Below are 18,052 nucleotides of genomic sequence, written 5' to 3' on the forward strand. Positions count from 1 at the left end.
TCTTAGTTGGGATCAAGTACAGGTACTGTTTTATTATTACAGAGAAAAGGGAATCATTTAACCGTTAAATAAACCCAATAGGGCTTTTCTGCCCCCAATAAGGGGTAATTATATCTTAGTTGGGATCAAGTACAGGTACAGTTTTATTATTACAGAGAAAAGGGAATCATTTAACCATTAAATAAACCCAATAGGGCTGTTCTGCCCCCAATAAGGGGTAATTATATCTTAGTTGGGATCAGTTACAAGGTACGGTTTTATTACTACAGAGAAAAAAGAAATCAGTTTTAAAATTTTTAATTATTCAATTAAAATGGAGTCTGTGGGAGACTTTCCGTAATTCAGAGCTTTCTGGATAATGGGTTTTCCGGATAAGGGATCCCATACCTGTATTATAAAATATAATAGAAGATGTGCCATTCTTTACTAATATCAGACCTAGGCAGAGCAAGTCAGTTTGTCAACAGTTTCTTGCAGGTTTTTTGTTATTCAGATCAGCGGCACAGAGCGGCAGAGGATGTGTGATTAGTTTTCTATCCTCGGGGTAGAATTTCTTTACCTGACCTTCTGTTCTGCCGTTCCTGTTACATTTGTTGTTTTTATCTGTTATTTTTACTTTCCTCTTTCAGGTAGATTACACGGGTGGTTTTGAGCCTTTCAACACTCTAAGGTTCAGTCAGAAGTTTGTTGATCGGACTGCCAACCCCAAGGACATTATCCACTTCTTCAGACATAAAGAGCAAAAGGATAAGAAAGGTACATACTGCTGGCAGCCCATTGGTCCTGCAATACAGATATCCAAAGCCACAGATTTATTCCCCTATTGCCTCTAAAGTAACTAAAGGGGATCTGCACCCTATACAGCTTTCTACTCGTATATTTATACATGCATTCATTTAAGAAGGTAAATGGTTTCCAGGTTGCATGTAAATGTTAATGCAGTCGAAAGGGGAATCTGTTTATTCTCCACTCTTTCATCATTGTATCCGACATCAGTTCATCCTCCTCTGTTAATTATATTAAAGGACTGCAGAGAATATAATCAACAAGACAGCAACAGCTTTCAATAGCAATTACATTTACATATAACTAAAACCACTGAAAATGTTTCCCCTAAAGCTGTGGACTGTTCAGTGTTTTTGTACTCATGTTAAAGAGCCAAAAATGTGTTAAAGAGCTCCACACAACACAGAACCCCCTAATATATCTATCACAAGTAGGAATAAATGCCATTTTATATGCTGAAATCCAGCTGCAAAACAGTTCTTCTCTGTCTGCATCATTTAAAATCCTGGCAGGGGAGGAGGGACTAAACCATTGATGTTAGAAATTGTAACAACTTCTCCACAGCTTACAGACAGCATGCTGGAACTACATAACCCACAATGCATTGCACTGTGATGTTCCTTTCCTTATTGGCAGGATTCTTGGGTATTTAATTACAACGAAAAATTGTAATAGTTGATCATTAATGCTTTAATTTCCTATGGGCTGTGGGAAAAATGCAGTAAATTATAGAAAAATTGTAAAATCCTGGGGGAAAAAGTCAGTTTGGGACCTGTATGGGACTGCAAAAAAAAGGCATAATTTTCAGCAAAACATAATGTCTGGGGAAGTAAAATTGAAGTTTCACTGTATATTTTTGTAGTATTTAATCTGTAAAATGTACATGAATAAAATGCAATTTGTACATCCTATATGATACAGCATTGCTGCTGCCTGTTCTTAATTACAGACAATATCACAATTAATTTTGGGAAACTTGACAGCAAGCCTTTGTTTGAGGGCTCTACGCTAAGAGTGGAAGACCTGGTGAAAGAGTACTTCAAAACTGCAGAGAAGGTAAAGGTTTTGATCATAGTTGGCACTTATTTCCTGTATAGATGTTACAGGTATGGGATCTGTTATCTGCAAACCTGGTTTCCAGAAAGCTCCAAATTGCTGGAAGGCCACATCACATAGTCACATATCACATGTCAATTTTAATTAAATAATTTAAAATTGTAAAAATTATTACATTTTTTCTGTAATAATAAAACAGTACCTGTACTTGATCCCAACTAAGATATAATTACCCCTTATTGGGGGCAGAACAGCCCTATTGGGTTTATTTAATGGATAAATGATTCCCTTTTCTCTGTAATAATAAAACAGTACCTGTACTTGATCCCAACTAAGATATAATTACCCCTTATTGGGGCAGAACAGTCCTATTGGGTTTATTTAATGGTTAAATGATTCCCTTTTCTCTGTAATAATAAAACAGTACCTGTACTTGATCCCAACTAAGATATAATTACCCCTTATTGGGGGCAGAACAGCCCTATTGGGTTTATTTAATGGTTAAATGATTCCCTTTTCTCTGTAATAATAAAACAGTACCTGTACTTGATCCCAACTAAGATATAATTACCCCTTATTGGGGGCAGAACAGCCCTATTGGGTTTATTTCATGGTTAAATGATTCCCTTTTCTCTGTAATAATAAAACAGTACCTGTACTTGATCCCAACTAAGATATAATTACCCCTTATTGGGGGCAGAACAGCCCTATTGGGTTTATTTACTGTTGAAATTACTTTTTAGTTGGACTGTTAGTTGGTGTATGCTCAGCAAGAACAACAATTGGGAAGCTTGCTCTGTTTACTAATGTTTAAAGGACTGGTATCTAAGGCAGCTTTGGCCTTCAGATCTGATTTCTATTCATCACATCCACTGGGTGTGTGAAAGCACAAATTCCCCAGCTATGATACTTGTGTGCTCTGCTGACATGCCAAATGGGCAAGCATGAGTCCATGTTGTGTGCAGGCCATTTGGGAATGTCAAAGAGTTTGTGTTTCAGATACAGTGAAGTAAAGGTGGCTATACATGGGTCGTAGGTGGGGGATATTGGGAGAAGATCTGCTTGCTTGCCAAACCATGTATGGCCACCTTAAGGCATGTTCTGTTGTACATTTCTCTCATTGAGTTAAATGCTTATAGAAGAAATAACTCCATTCCTCAAGTCAGAATGAATCCCATTAACTCAGTCATGGTTTTATATCCTTCCAGAATGTTCAGCTGTCTCTTTTAACAGAGAGAGGGATGGGAGAAGCAGTTCAGGAATTTGTGGATAAGGAGGAAAAGGATGCCCTTGAGGAACTGGTGAAATTCCAGTTAGAGAAGACGCAGAGATTTCTCAAGGAGCGGCAGATTGACGCTGAGGAGGACAAGATAGATGAAGAGGTGAGAGTTCATCTTAACAAGGTCGTCTGTTGAGTTAATTTATCTGAAACAGTGACTCAAGGATAAAGTATATTTAGTGTTGTGTCCTCAGCTGCTATTACAGTCATTTGATGTGACAACACTGATGCGATTTCTTGTGGCGTCAGCCCTTAAAGGGAATCTATGATGAAAATGAAAATTTAATAAATCCTTCATCTGTATCATTTAGGACATAATGAAGTTACTCTTCACTATCATCCTCTCAGCAGTCTCTTTCTTTCTACACTCTCGCTTCATGCAGGAGTAATGGCTGACAGATCTAATACATCCTTTACTGGGAAATAGAGCCGCCCCCAAAAGATATAATAGATCTCATTGTCAGTCAATATCTGCCCCTGACGTCTGCATGGAGACAGAATGGAGAGTGAAACGTGGCTGAGAGGGAGATGGTAAAGAGTAACTTGATTATTTCAGAAACTGATTATATTTAGAAAGTTTCACGTTTCCATGAGATAAAGCTTATATTACAGTTTATTTTTCATGATAGTTTCACCTTTAATCCTTGGTTTAACTGCTGGTACTTAGCCAAGGAAGGTTGTTTTATAACATGGGAATAGAAGTTAGTGGATTTCTTGCCTGAGGAGATGGATTGTGGGGATTTAAGGAGTTATTAGTTGTATTTAGTAGAGGTAGCTACCAGAAATGAAGCAGCAAGTTGTCTTATTCATCTGCTGAGAAATCTGCTTGCCATATTGAAAATAGGTATATTTGCCTAACCCTTAATTGGTTTTTCTTCTGTTATAAAGGCCATAAGCAACTGTAAACCCTGCAGAAATTGTTCAATGCAAGAGATTTGTACTGGGAGTAAAGAGATCAAATTGCCCGTGCAGTTACCAGAAACTGAAAATCAAAGCTGCCCATAAGTATCTTCAGAGCTTGCATGGTGCTCCCATTTACACAGTGATTCTACCTAAGCAAATCACTCAGATTGTCTATACGCAGATGTTAGGCATCAGGTCACTGACCATAGGGAATACCCAATGTCCCATGTATGGAACCAGTATTGAGCCAGCTGAAAAATCACTTTGTTGTTTGATACTTCCAGACACAAATTAGATACTAGTTCCTTGTTGTATGTGCCTTGAGTGCCCATTTGACTTAAGTGCCAGAAGTCTGTGCACCAGACTTCATCATATTTAGAGGCCCGGGTGTTCCTGTCTACTGAGTAATTAGTGGCCCAAGGGCCTAATTCATGACTCAGACTTATTCAGTATATTGTGATCAAATCAGGTATAGATCTATTTTTTTGTTCACTAGGCCTAACTAAAGACACTTTCTTTTTAATAACAGCATTTAGACAAAACTCTCTTGACTTTTTAGGTGCGGAAATTCAGGGAGACAAGAAAGACTAACACAAACGAAGAAGAGGAAGAAGTTCGAGAGGTAAGTGCATTCATTTTTGGTGGTTCCAAGAAACCTGAAATGACAGAAGAGCTCATTATTTGTGGTTTGAGAATTTCTAAACCAGTAGATGTGTCACTTCCATACACAATGGAATATAGAGAATATAGAGAGCACTCCCTAAACATACACGGCAACTTGTCTGGGTGCTGGTAAATATAGAGAGTAGAATGACATACCTACCACATCAATGGGAATACATAAAAAATACTGAAAATATTAAAACATTTATAGAAAAAATGTTACGTTTTGAATACCAACTGTGTTTTATCTCTTATATATATATATATCTTGATCCACGCTATGATTTATTTTACATACTGCAACTGACGTTTTGGTCCCTCTTGGGACCTTATCAATGTAAAATGTATGTGACCTTATTACAATAAGAGCAAAATGTCTTATACAGCATGTAAACTAAAGTGCAGTGTGGCTCATGATTGGACTGCTGGCCCTTCCTCTTGTAATATACATCATTTTGACCATGTACCCACCGGATAATGTAGTAAATGTAGATGCGATCTATGTTTTATCTATCTATCTAGCTATCTATCATTTATATATGTATCTATTTATCTATCATTTATATAGCTCTCTGTTTCTATCTATGTATTTATCTATCTATGTATCTATCCCTCTATCTTTTTTAATATAAAATTATATATTTTTTAATGATTTTCTATTTTATATATAATAAATATTTCAATACAAAAACTTTTCTGTTTTTCTGTAATAAAACTTTCTAGAAAAAAAAAAGCTCAGAAGTCCACATAATAATATCTTAAGGGCCATCTCAAGAACATAATTCTCCAAGATGTCCATTTATGAAAAGACTTTGTTAGGCAATTTAGAATTACTCTCCGTTGCTGAAGCAAGGCATAAACAGGAGAGATGTAATTGCGCCTCTGTGCACATAAGTGCCTGTACGGAGGGAGGTAGGCAGAACAGACATTAGTGGCCTTTAAACTGCTCTTGAAAAACTTTCAAGTTTTGGCATTGGGGAAAAAAATGACAAGGCAGCAAATGTATTAGTGCTTAGCTTAATGCTAAATCCGCAGGTACAGTACATTATATGGGCCCCACTCCCTCCCACCTAGATAAATCCTTTGATATTTTGCTTCCTGTTTTGTTTTTCTTTCATAAAGATTTAGTTGGAGACTAGCATTAAGTAGAAAGGCTTTAGATTTGATAGGAATAATACGTTCGGTAGTGTGCACCCCTGATAAGTAGAAAGGTAGCCATAATAATGTCTGTTGCCTGTCATTTTGGTGGGTTGTGTAGTATTCTATAAAAGCAGCACACAGTCATATTATATTTTTGTATAGGAGAAAGTTGCAGCACATACACAAGGTCAGTTTTTATCTGTTTAAAATGGGTGGGGCTTCATGAGTCAGAATAGAAGCTGGGCGGGTAGACTAGAGCTGGCCTAAAGTGTAAAGATCTGCTCGTTTGGCGAGGTCGCCATATGATCGGATCACGTTACAAGCAAGCCATTGGGGCAAGGACCACATCAACGAGCATATATGTTCCTCGCCTCAACAAGATTTTGGAACCAGCCTGTCCTAATTTTCAGCCAAATATCGGTCTGAGGGGTCTTTGGAGGGCCAAATCATGGGCCAATAAGCTGCCCACATGGTCCTTTGGCAGTTTTTATTGGCCTGTGTATGGCCACCTTTAGAGCTGTAGGAGATGGGTTGGTTTGTCCTTATGTCATTTTAGCACAACATAGGCAAGGATATTTGATATCTAATCAAGCCAATCCAGGTAATAGTATTAAATCGGTTTGAAGACATGAAAATAGTCAAAATAGTTTTATCCAGCACAATGGGGATATTTTGGCTCCTACAGTTCCGGGGGGTCCCATACAATAAATTAGGCAGTAATTGTTAGTTCACTTGCACTCACATTGATTGATCAGCCCAGTTGTGTCAGACACTACACACATATCATACAGCTCAGCTGGAAATTGACAGAATTGCATGAAATGGCTGTTTTTGTTGGGGGGGACATATTTTTTTAAAGTCTGAGTCACAAATCCTTTAGCATTTGTTATTTGTATTATTGTGTATGTCCTCTGTAGTGGGTATTATCACAATGATGTCAGAAGCTGTTTCAGATTGCAGCGAATTGTAACATGACAGCATGGTGTGTCGCATGAAGCCAAAATATAATTTGTGTGTCCTCCCAGGCTATGATTCGGGCCAGAGCTCACAGATCCCAGACGGCAGACATTGACATGAGTGATGATGATGAACTAATGAGAAAGGTGTCAGGCCCATTGTCTGATGATGAGGATATTGGCGCATCAATGCCAGCACGCGGCAGGGGAAGAGGCCGTGGCCGGGGAGGCAGAGGACAGACTACAACCACGAGAGGAACTTCTAGACGGGGAAGAGGTTTGTGTATTTCCTATACATTTTACAAGAAGGGAACCCCATAAAGATATTAGTAACTGAGCTTGTAAATAGTAGGTGTGGTGGTAATATGCTCATGAGGTCAGGACCTGGTGTTACAGATACACAGCTGGCCTCTATCCTTGTCATACCTAGATAATCGGACATTAATAACTTGTTTCCTTTCTGACTGAGGGCAATCTAAGCAAAACTTAGTTTCTTTCAGGTTTATAGTTCTCCCTCTTAAAGGAGAAGGAAAGGCATTTGGACATTTTATTGCCAATAGATTAGTCTCAATAGTGCAAGCTAGAATGCTATATTTATTCTGCAGAAAGTTTTACCATACATGAGTAAACAGCCCTAGAAGCTCCCTCTGTTTGTTTAAGATAGCAGCTGCCATTTTAGCTTGGTCTCAGTAGCTTCCGTGCTGCAGCTCTAGACTTGTGGCATGCCCTGAAGGATTTTTCTGAGAGAGGAAGTCAGATAACGAAGAACATGTTTATTAAAAAGGAGACAAGAAATCCTGTGTTTCTTTTGATAGAGGACTAGCGTGCTTACGGCTGTATTTACATAGACCTTTCTGATAAAGCTTACTTAGTTTTTACCTTTCCTTCTCCTTTTGGCCATACAACAAAAGATCTGCTCATTTGGCAAGGTTACCAAATAAGTGGATCTTTACCTGATATTCCCACCTTGAGATAGCCAATATCAGATTGATGACAAGCGATCAGATCACGTTGACGATATGCAGCCTATTTTTAAACCTGGCCAGATATCAGTCGGTAGGCCTGTCGGGGGGGGGGGGGGGGCCTATACACAATGACATAAGCTACCACCGCAGACATTGAGCAGTTTTTACTGGCCCATGTATTGCTACCTTAAGATGCAGCTTGGCCATTACATTTTACATGAACTGGCGCACATAAAAACTTTTAAAAACTGTAACCCTTATGTATTATCCACTATGTATGAAAGGAGCACTAAGTATAAAAAGCAGGTTTCTTTATAATTCATGATTGTACTTCCGTGTGCATCTGCAGTATATAATTCCTACCGCACAGTTCTGTTTAGTAGATATAGGAGTTCTTCCTCTGCTCTTTATCTTACTAATAAATGGCACTGAATTGGCACTTTATTATCAGCAGAATTGATTGGTGGGTGAAAACTGCCATATAGAAGGTATGAAATTCCATACTGCCTGGTAGCTATAACAGATTGATTGTACCTTTTACTTTTGCTCTTTACTTTTTCCTAGTTGAAGGAACAAATAGCAGCCCTTTGGCATTAATTAATTTTTTCTCCATCCAAATGCAGGCACAGTTGAAAAACGGCTTTTTGCCTAGGACAGCTCTCACTGACTTCTACTTGACCTTGCGAGCCATTGCTTCTAATTGTAGGGAAAAAATAGCATTCGAGAATTAATAAATCCCCCTCTAAATGTGACGTCACGTAAGTGATCTGTGTTCCTTGTTTGTTTGCAGGAAGTGCTGGCGCTGATCAGCCCTCGAGCGGGAGAGCATCCAAAGCTGCCGGAAAGAACATGTCCATCTTAGATGGTAGGTCGTTCTTTGGGTTACTGTGAGGATTATTAGCCATTGTAGGTTCTGTTTGGTCTTTTTGTAATGCCTTTTTTTAATCTTTCATCTTGAACTGTTTATATTTGATTTTATATAACCGAATCCATAAAATGAATGTTAAACTTTTATTAATTGATTATACATTCTGCGATTGGGTGAAAACAAAGTGCAGAGATCACTGACATTGGAAAATGGCATCACTGAAACATGCCCAGTCGGCATTCTTACCATTTCCTAAAAATACATTCTGCAATACCTTGGAACCATGGACTTTGTAGGGTCAGAATAAGGGTGAAGACACACAGAGCTACTAATAGCAGCTACTTGTCACAGCTACTAAAATAGACAATGCTGATCATTTACTGATAATTGTCTCTACGTGTGTTTAGCAGAGGCAATTCTCAGTATTATCTATGCCAGGGGATTTTCTGGAGTTTAGTAGCCGTGACAAGTAGCTGCTACTAAGTAGCTCTGTCTTTGCCCTATGACCTGAAGGACCATGCTGCAGTAGAATGCAAATACTGTAAGAGAGACTTAGGACCAGCTGAAAAGTACCATGCACCATCAATTCACTTGAATGGAAAATACCTGAAACCTTTGTGTAACCCACTGGCGTAACTATAGGGCCAGAAGACCTCGCAGGGGGCTTCAGACCATGGTGTATGCTTCCTCAGTAGTTAAGAAGTTAAAGGAAATAATAAACCAATATCCCCCACAGCTGCTCTTTTGCCTGTAGGCAGGGAACGAGGAGTGGGCGGGCAGTTGAGGCTAAGAGTAGCCAGGCGCCGTTGTGCCTCCATATGTAGTTGCAGACAGCTTGGCTACTGTATGGAAAGTCTCCAATCCGCAAAGGAAGAGAAATACAGCTGAATATGTTTTTCTTTCCTTTATTTTGTTCTATACCCACCTACTATAATATACATACCCCCCAGTATTTTATACCCTTCATCCACCCTGATTTTCTAATTACACCCAGAGACACCGCTGAACTGCCTGAAACCCTGCCCACTATTTTGGGTAAGAGAGTTGTTATTGTCCCGACCAAAATCAGGGACATTGAGGGGTAGGCAAAAATATAAGAATATTAGCAGTCACCTTGGGGTTAACCTGTACGTCTGTATCAGGGTATTATTTAATATCTTCTCTCAGCTGTTCTCTGGCAGTACTGTACTGATAGAGTCGCGCAATTATTCCTTTGTTTGATATGAATCATCGTATATATTAATAGTGTCTGCGCGCTCGCTCAAGTATTGCAATCCTTATTAAATCTAATTATTGTTAATTACAACAAAAAGGCCACATCTAAAAAAAAATGGTTGAGTCCCTGTTACAAGGGCATTAGAAGATGATTAGAAGATCAGATTTGTCTAATAAAAATCTATGGAATCTGCTATTCTTGGATTCTTCTGTATATATTTGAGTTTCCCGAGGTCCAATTGGCAACTGAAATGCACTGTTATGTCTGGTGCTTTACATTGTGATATTGGTGTGGCTCTTTGTTATCATGAAGGGAAAAGGATTAGATATTTGGCTTTAAATATTCCAGAAAGAAAAATACTAAAGAAAAATGTACAATTATTTTTTTTTGCGTACTGAACTGGAACATTTTGGATATTTGTGACCTGGATGAAATATTAACTTGATCCTAAAAATAGAGATTCACTTAATCCACTGTTTTAGGATTCAGCAGAACCATAAATACTTTGTGTAAGATTCAGCCAACATTTTCAACTTCCGTATTTATGTAACAAAAAGACATTTTAAAGATTCGGTTCGGCCAGGCACGTGGATTTGGCTGAATCATCAAACTGGTGCATCCCTGCCTAAAAAAACAATTGGTTCCTAGGGCCACATAAATATTTCCCCCACAAAATATTAAGAATAATTTTTTTTGTATAAATCAGTGTATCAGTCTGTGTGCCCCATACATATGCTGAATGTAAATAGCAATACAGGTATGAGACCTGTAATCCTTAATTTGGATCTCCATGATTTCAGTCTACTTAAAAATAATGTAAACATGAAATAAACCCAATAGGATTGTTCTGCCCCCAATAAGGGGTAATTATATCTTAGTTGGGATCAAGTACAGGTACTGTTTTATTATTACAGAGAAAAGGGAATCATTTAACCATTAAATAAACCCAATAGGGCTGTTCTGCCCCCAATAAGGGGTAATTATATCTTAGTTGGGATCAAGTACAGGTACTGTTTTATTATTACAGAGAAAAGGGAATCATTTAACCATTAAATAAACCCAATAGGGCTGTTCTGCCCCAATAAGGGGTAATTATATCTTAGTTGGGATCAAGTACAGGTACTGTTTTATTATTACAGAGAAAAGGGAATCATTTAACCATTAAATAAACCCAATAGGGCTGTTCTGCCCCCAATAAGGGGTAATTATATCTTAGTTGGGATCAAGTACAGGTACTGTTGGAAATATTGGAATTCATTCAAGCTTCGGTAACGTGACTATCTTTTGGCCAGGTTGGAGCTGCAGAGTGCCAATGAGTCCTATGGGAGGCTTCCAAAATCATGCATTGAAGGTTCCAAAGCCAGAAAGGTTTTTGCGCCATTTATGATCGTTCAGATCTGAAAATGTTGTGACTTTCAGATCGCAACCAATGTTTTCGTAGACGAGAAAATAATTTTCGCAAATCACACAAAATTTGTGGTTTCATGAATGGTCCCCTTAGTGTGGCATTAGACTTAAACCACGAATGTCTAGTCATTTATTAAAAGATCAAGATTTAAAAAAACGATAGAACTTGATTGCAGCAGAACGAAAAGAACATGAAAACCACAAATCTGTCACTGTTTTACACTTTACCAGCAATCGCTGTGGACTTCCAAGCGAAAAAAAACCCCCAGAATTTCCAAATCTCCAAATTTACAGTAGCAGGGTGTATTCTCGGCAAGCGTTTTTCGGCTTGCTGAGAATACACCAGTGTGGCATTAGCCTAAGAGAAAATGAGTTTAGTTGTAGTTTCAAAAACTTCTCAAACCAGGAAAATGAGAATGTTGCTTAATGGGCCCCTGTAAGATGTAAGATGGCCTTCCCTTAATTCGGGCATTTCTCGATAACAATCCCACCGCTGTGCAACTAAACCTGTCTGACTAATTTTTGTGATCAAGCTCGATTGGGATTAACCAATTGGAGATCTAGATTGTCAGACGTTCTACATTGGAATTGTGCTTGTCCCAGCGGAGGTGAAACATGATTATGTGCAATTAAACTGACTACAAGATATTTCATTTCCTATTTATAAAAACTGATTAGTGCTAATGTTCACTTCTTTAACGTGCTTTATTGGTTTCCGGCAAATGTTTGAAATGCAAAGCTGCAGGGATGCCAAAGTCATTCTCATTATAGTAATACAAAAGTCACCCAGTTACCAAAAACCCATTCATTAATAGCATTTAATGAATGACAGAATTGCCAAGGGGCATTACATTTTGATGGGAACTTCTGCAGCGAGCAAACTCTTCCGTACCACAACGATCCATAAACACAAAACCGGAGAAGCACTTTCCTTCCATTCATTTACTGTGTATAATTTAGGCTTTTGGTTTCACAGCTACAATTTCAAACTGTCATTTCAGATTCTTAGCCAAACAACGAATATATGAAACCTCTCATTCCCCCCTTACACACTCGCATTCAAGACTTTGCAAGGGCTGCCCCCCTTCACTGGAATTCGCTCCCACAAACTGTCAGACTTTCTCCCAATCTCTCTGCCTTCAAGAGATCTCTAAAAACACATTTATTTAGAGAAGCTTACCCTAATCTATTTTAACATAACCTCAGTGTGCCGCTAAAAGCAATACCCTGTGCCCCACCTCTCAACTCTGTCACGCCCATTCCCACACCTTGTGTCTCAACCCTTTCTCCTTGTAGAGTGTAAGCTCTTTTGGGCAGGGCTCCCTTCCCCTCCTGTATCGGTTACTGATTGCTTTATATGTTACTCTGTATGTCCAATGTATGAAACCCACTTATTGTACAGCGCTACGGAATATGTTGGCGCTTTATAAATAAATGTTAATAATAATAATAAACCTTATGACGTCTTGGAAATGCGAAAGAGACCAATGAAGGTAACGACCCAGTCGTTGCTCCCATCAATACAGAACAATGGATTTTACCTTATAATGAAGAACGTATGATTGTATTTCCATTCACTCTCTGTCGATGGACAAAATGATACATAAATTGGTGAGCAAAGCACAGGCGTAAAATGTGCCTTGCACGGCAGTCGCTCCGTGGGAATGACAGCTCGGCTAAAGGTTATCAGGAGACGGATATTAAAAGATCAGTCCCCAACAGAGTGATGCATTTCCGTTCTGCAGCAATATCCTCCCAGAGATCCTTCCTCGGATACATACGAGAGCAGCTCAGATGATAACATGACTAATAGTCTCTCTGAGGCGACGCTAATTGAGTTTAAAATCGCAGAAATAAGAATAATTATAAAGATGTAACTTTCGTTGGAGATTCACCTGCGGTGATAAAATGTGTCTGTTTAGTGAGACTGCATACATTGCACTAAAGGTGTCTGGATATCAAGTAAGGACCCTTAGGGCGGCCATACACTTTAAGATCCGCTTTTGGCAAGGACCACATCGATGAGCCCCCGATCCGACGGGAAAATCAAACCTACCAATTTTAGGCTAGATATCAGTCGGGGGTCCCCATACACAGTTATTGCTGTTAAAGAAAACTATACCCCCAAACAATGTAGGTCTCTATAAAAATATATTGCATAAACAGCTCATATGTAAAACCCTGCTTCATCTAAATTAACCATTTTCATAAAAATATACTTTTTTTTTAGTAGTACAGGTATGGGACCCCTTATCTGGAAACCCGTTATCCAGAAATCTCCGAATTACGGAAAGCCTGTCTCCCATAGACTCCATTTTAATCATATACTTCTCAGATTTTTTAAATTGATTCCCTTTCTCTTTGTGTTAATTAAAACAGTACCTTGTACTTGATCCCAACTAAGATATAAATAATCCTTATTGGGGCAGAACAGCCCTATTGGGTTTATTTAATGGTTAAATGATTCCCTTTTCTCTGTAATAATAAAACAGTACCTGTACTTGATCCCAACTAAGATATAATTACCCCTTATTGGGGCAGAACAGCCCTATTGGGTTTATTTCATGGTTAAATGATTCCCTTTTCTCTGTAATAATAAAACAGTACCTGTACTTGATCCCAACTAAGATATAATTACCCCTTATTGGGGGCAGAACAGCCCTATTGGGTTTATTTAATGGTTAAATGATTCCCTTTTCTCTGTAATAATAAAACAGTACCTGTACTTGATCCCAACTAAGATATAATTAATCCTTATTGGATTCAAAACAATCCTGATGGTTTTAATTAATGTTTTATTTATTTTTTTAGTAGACTTAAGGTATGGAGATCTAAATTATGGAAAGACCCCTTATCTGGAATAGCCTTTGTTCCCGAGCATTCTGGATAATGGGTCCTATACCTGTATGTGCCATTGGGTAATCCTAAATAGAAAATTACCATTTTAAGAATTAAGCGCCACATCCTGGGATCATAGGAGTCACAGTGCACAAACAAGCCAAGGCACACATACATGCTAGGCCCCCATCAGCCAATGAGTAGATCTGCCTTTTGCTCCCACACTACTTCCTGTTACAGTTAGAGCTGCATCACTTCCTGTCAGCTGATCTCTGAGGGAGCACACAGCCTATCACTAAATGGCAGCTCAAGACAAAGGATGTAAAAGGGCAATATTTACTGATATATATATATTCCAGTTTGGGGAGATTCTTTAATAGGCCACTAAACACAATATAAACTATCTGCTGGTTAAGTATTCAGTCTGGGGGTATAATTTTCCTTCAAAGACCTAAATCTACAGTTTAAATCTGCCTGTGTATGGCCACCTTTAGAATAGGTTGGTTCCTGTCTGTTCTACAGATTCTTTTTATTTTATATTTTATTAACAGATCTTTAGCGTGTCTGTCTGCCAAGGATGCCTAATGGGGTTCTGCATTCCGTCTGTAACTGTAATGCCAAAGCACAGCAAAGGCAGGTAATTTAGGTACCATGACAAAGGGCACCCCCCCCTTCACCCTGAACTATTGGATTTGCCCTCTGTGGCACGGCTAAGTAGGCTAAAAGCATTACAGTTGGCACTGTGGTTGTGCAGTGTGAATAAATGGTGCCTTTGTTCCATAAATAAGGTTTAGCACAGAGGTGAGATAACCTCATAAAACACAGAGCCCATTAAATCTACTCATCATTACAGTCCAAGTAACCCCACATTGATCTGCGCCTACGGGAAGTGCATTAAGGGCTGCGAATAAAATGGTGCTGCTGTTATAAAGCACGTAATAAAAGGATACGCTTATTGCTTGTGTATGGCCGACAGTACGTCAGAACTTATTTATATTTATGTGACTCTAAGTGCTTCTTAACGTCAGTTTTCTGCCTTCTCAATTATTCTTTATGCCCAAGTTGGATACCTGATGGTACTTACTAGGCTGGCGAGGAGACCAGATTTCATAACAGTCTATATCCCCCCATGCTGGAGAGGTTACATATTTCAATTAAAGGAGAACTAAAGCTTAACTAAAGAAATAAGCTAGAATTGTGGTACATTTTGTTTTGGGCTTCTGTACCAGCCCAAGGTGACTTTAGACCTTAAGCAGGGAAGACCTGCGCCCCCAAAGATGCCCCAGTAGCCCCCATCTTCTTTTCTGTTGATTCCCTGCCCATACTCTGTGCTGCTGTCACTTACTGAGCTTAGGGATCCACTCACAATATACAGATATAGGACCCGTTATCCAGAATGCTCGGGACCAAGGGTATTCCGGATAAGGGGTATTTCTATTTGGATCTCTATACCTAAAGTCTACTAAAAAATCAATAAAACATTAATTAAACCCAATAGGATTGTTCTGCCCCTAATAAGAGGTAATTATATCTTAGTTGGGATCAAGTACAGGTACTGTTTTATTATTACAGAGAAAAGGGAATCATTTAACCATTAAATAAACCCAATAGGGCTGTTCTGCCCCCAATAAGTGGTAATTATATCTTAGTTGGGATCAAGTTCAGGTACTGTTTTATTATTACAGAGAAAAGGGAATCATTTAACCATTAAATAAACCCAATAGGGCTGTTCTGCCCCCAATAAGGGGTAATTATATCTTAGTTGGGATCAAGTACAGGTACTGTTTTATTATTACAGAGAAAAGGGAATCATTTAACCATGAAATAAACCCAATAGGACTGTTCTGCCCCCAATAAGGGGTAATTATATCTTAGTTGGGATCAAGTTCAGGTACTGTTTTATTATTACAGAGATAAGGGAATCATTTAACCATTAAATAAACCCAATAGGATTGTTCTGCCCCCAATAAGGTTTAATTATATCTTAGTTGGGATCAAGTTCAGGTAGTTTTATTATTACAGAGAAAAGGGAATCATTTAACCATGAAATAAACCCAATAGGGCTGTTCTGCCCCCAATAAGGGGTAATTATATCTTAGTTGGGATCAAGTACAGGTACTGTTTTATTATTACAGAGAAAAGGGAATCATTTAACCATGAAATAAACCCAATAGGGCTGTTCTGCCCCAATAAGGGGTAATTATATCTTAGTTGGGATCAAGTACAGGTACTGTTTTATTATTACAGAGAAAAGGGAATCATTTAACCATTAAATAAACCCAATAGGGCTGTTCTGCCCCAATAAGGGCTAATTATATCTTAGTTGGGATCAAGTACAGGTACTGTTTTATTATTACAGAGAAAAGGGAATCATTTAACCATTAAATAAACCCAATAGGGCTGTTCTGCCCCCAATAAGGGGTAATTATATCTTAGTTGGGATCAAGTACAGGTACTTTTTTATTACTACAGAGAAAAAGGAAATCAGTCTTAAAATTCGGAATTATTTGATTAAAATGGAGTCTATGGGAGACCGGCTTTCCGTAATTCGGAGCTTTCTGGATAACGTGTTTCCGGATAAGGGATCCCATACCTGTCCTGTGTATATATAGAATATAAAGGCCACAATATACTGTATATATATAGAATATAAATGTCACAGTAAAAGGCTGATTAGTGATGCATTTCGATTCACATAACATGGCATCTGTGAAACCAGTGCAATTAGCATCAGAATTTAAAAATCAGACCTGGAGAATCAGTTTATATGACAGACCAGCCTCATTTTCTGCTTGACAACTGTAAAGACCTATATCTGCTGGAACGTTTGGGTAGTGCAGTCAGTTTAGTTTTTAAAATATGGCATTTTTAGCCATAGACCTATGGCACAGAGGGGTATGGAGAATATCTCCGCCAGCTGATATACAGCACTGAGAAATGCTATGGGGGTTATGCAATAAAAGGTAACCAATGAGCAGGTAGAATTTACTGGGAACCTGTATAAAGCAGACACCTTATTGGTTGCTATGGATTAGCTAAGCCAACGTTGCATTGAACAGTAAATAAATATACTGTATATAAATCTGACCTTCTAAAGCTTGTTTTAAAGTAAATGTTTGTATAACAAAGTAATGTGATGAGAGTATCACTTGGTTGAGTTTTCTACGAACACATATGTATTCTGGGAGGTAATAAAGCAATTAAATGAAGGAACTTTCGCAGGCTTTCTTTCACTTATGCATTCTATAACTGTATCCCGACACAACGAAGTCTTAGTACATGGTATAATCAGTAAATAACCTAAATGCAGGGAATGAGTGGGAACATCCTAGTCCTCTTTAGTTTAGCCAATTATGGAAATTCATTGCAATTACAATATGACAATTAACATATATATGTGTATAATTGTTTTTAAAACCATGGATGATACCAGTTTTAAAGATAGATCATATCTTCATCTTATGAATCTCTTTTCTTGTAGCCTTTAAACCCTCATCAAGACAACCCACAGCGAGAAATATGCCCAAGAAGACTTATTCTGAGGTAAAGCTTTTCCCATTGGTTTAAAATGTAAAACGCTCTTGACTGTTTTGGGGGGGTCTTTTTGAAAATAGTTGCTAAATGTTTTGTTTTTTATTTAAAAAGTGAATCTGCTTGAGAATAGCATTTTTTTTCTTTAAGATCTCAGTCTTTGGTGGATCAACCCCCGAAGGTTGTTGATTCTTCTACATGTACAGTTACCTCTATAATTGTTCTAATATGTAGGTGAGCACAAGGTAGAGGTGTAGCACCTTCCACAGTATATTCTCTTATATGGGAGAAGGGGGACAGAGATGGCCATTGATCTGGTTGAAGAGGATAAGAGGAGGACTGTTTAGTGGCACAGTTGCTGTTCTTTATAACTGCTCCTCTGCATTTCTCTGACTTTCCCCAGTTAGTAATGAGAACTATTGAAGTAGTGTACAAAGAGCACTG

At 38.3% G+C, this 18,052-nt stretch overlaps 1 protein-coding gene across 3 annotated transcripts in view; it reads left to right on the forward strand.

Moving 5' to 3' along the window:
* mre11 (MRE11 homolog, double strand break repair nuclease) overlaps nt 1–18,052 on the forward strand; it is an 88,042-nt gene that overhangs the window by 44,533 nt on the left and 25,457 nt on the right. For all 3 annotated transcript variants that reach the window (XM_012956401.3, XM_012956402.3, NM_001114047.1), the window contains 7 exon segments: nt 630–756; nt 1,736–1,842; nt 3,051–3,224; nt 4,584–4,646; nt 6,853–7,060; nt 8,539–8,613; nt 17,559–17,620. In XM_012956401.3, the coding sequence (XP_012811855.2) occupies nt 630–756; nt 1,736–1,842; nt 3,051–3,224; nt 4,584–4,646; nt 6,853–7,060; nt 8,539–8,613; nt 17,559–17,620 (816 nt within the window).

The sequence above is a fragment of the Xenopus tropicalis genome, chromosome 2, assembly GCF_000004195.4.
Source record: "Xenopus tropicalis strain Nigerian chromosome 2, UCB_Xtro_10.0, whole genome shotgun sequence".
NCBI lineage: Eukaryota > Metazoa > Chordata > Amphibia > Anura > Pipidae > Xenopus > Xenopus tropicalis.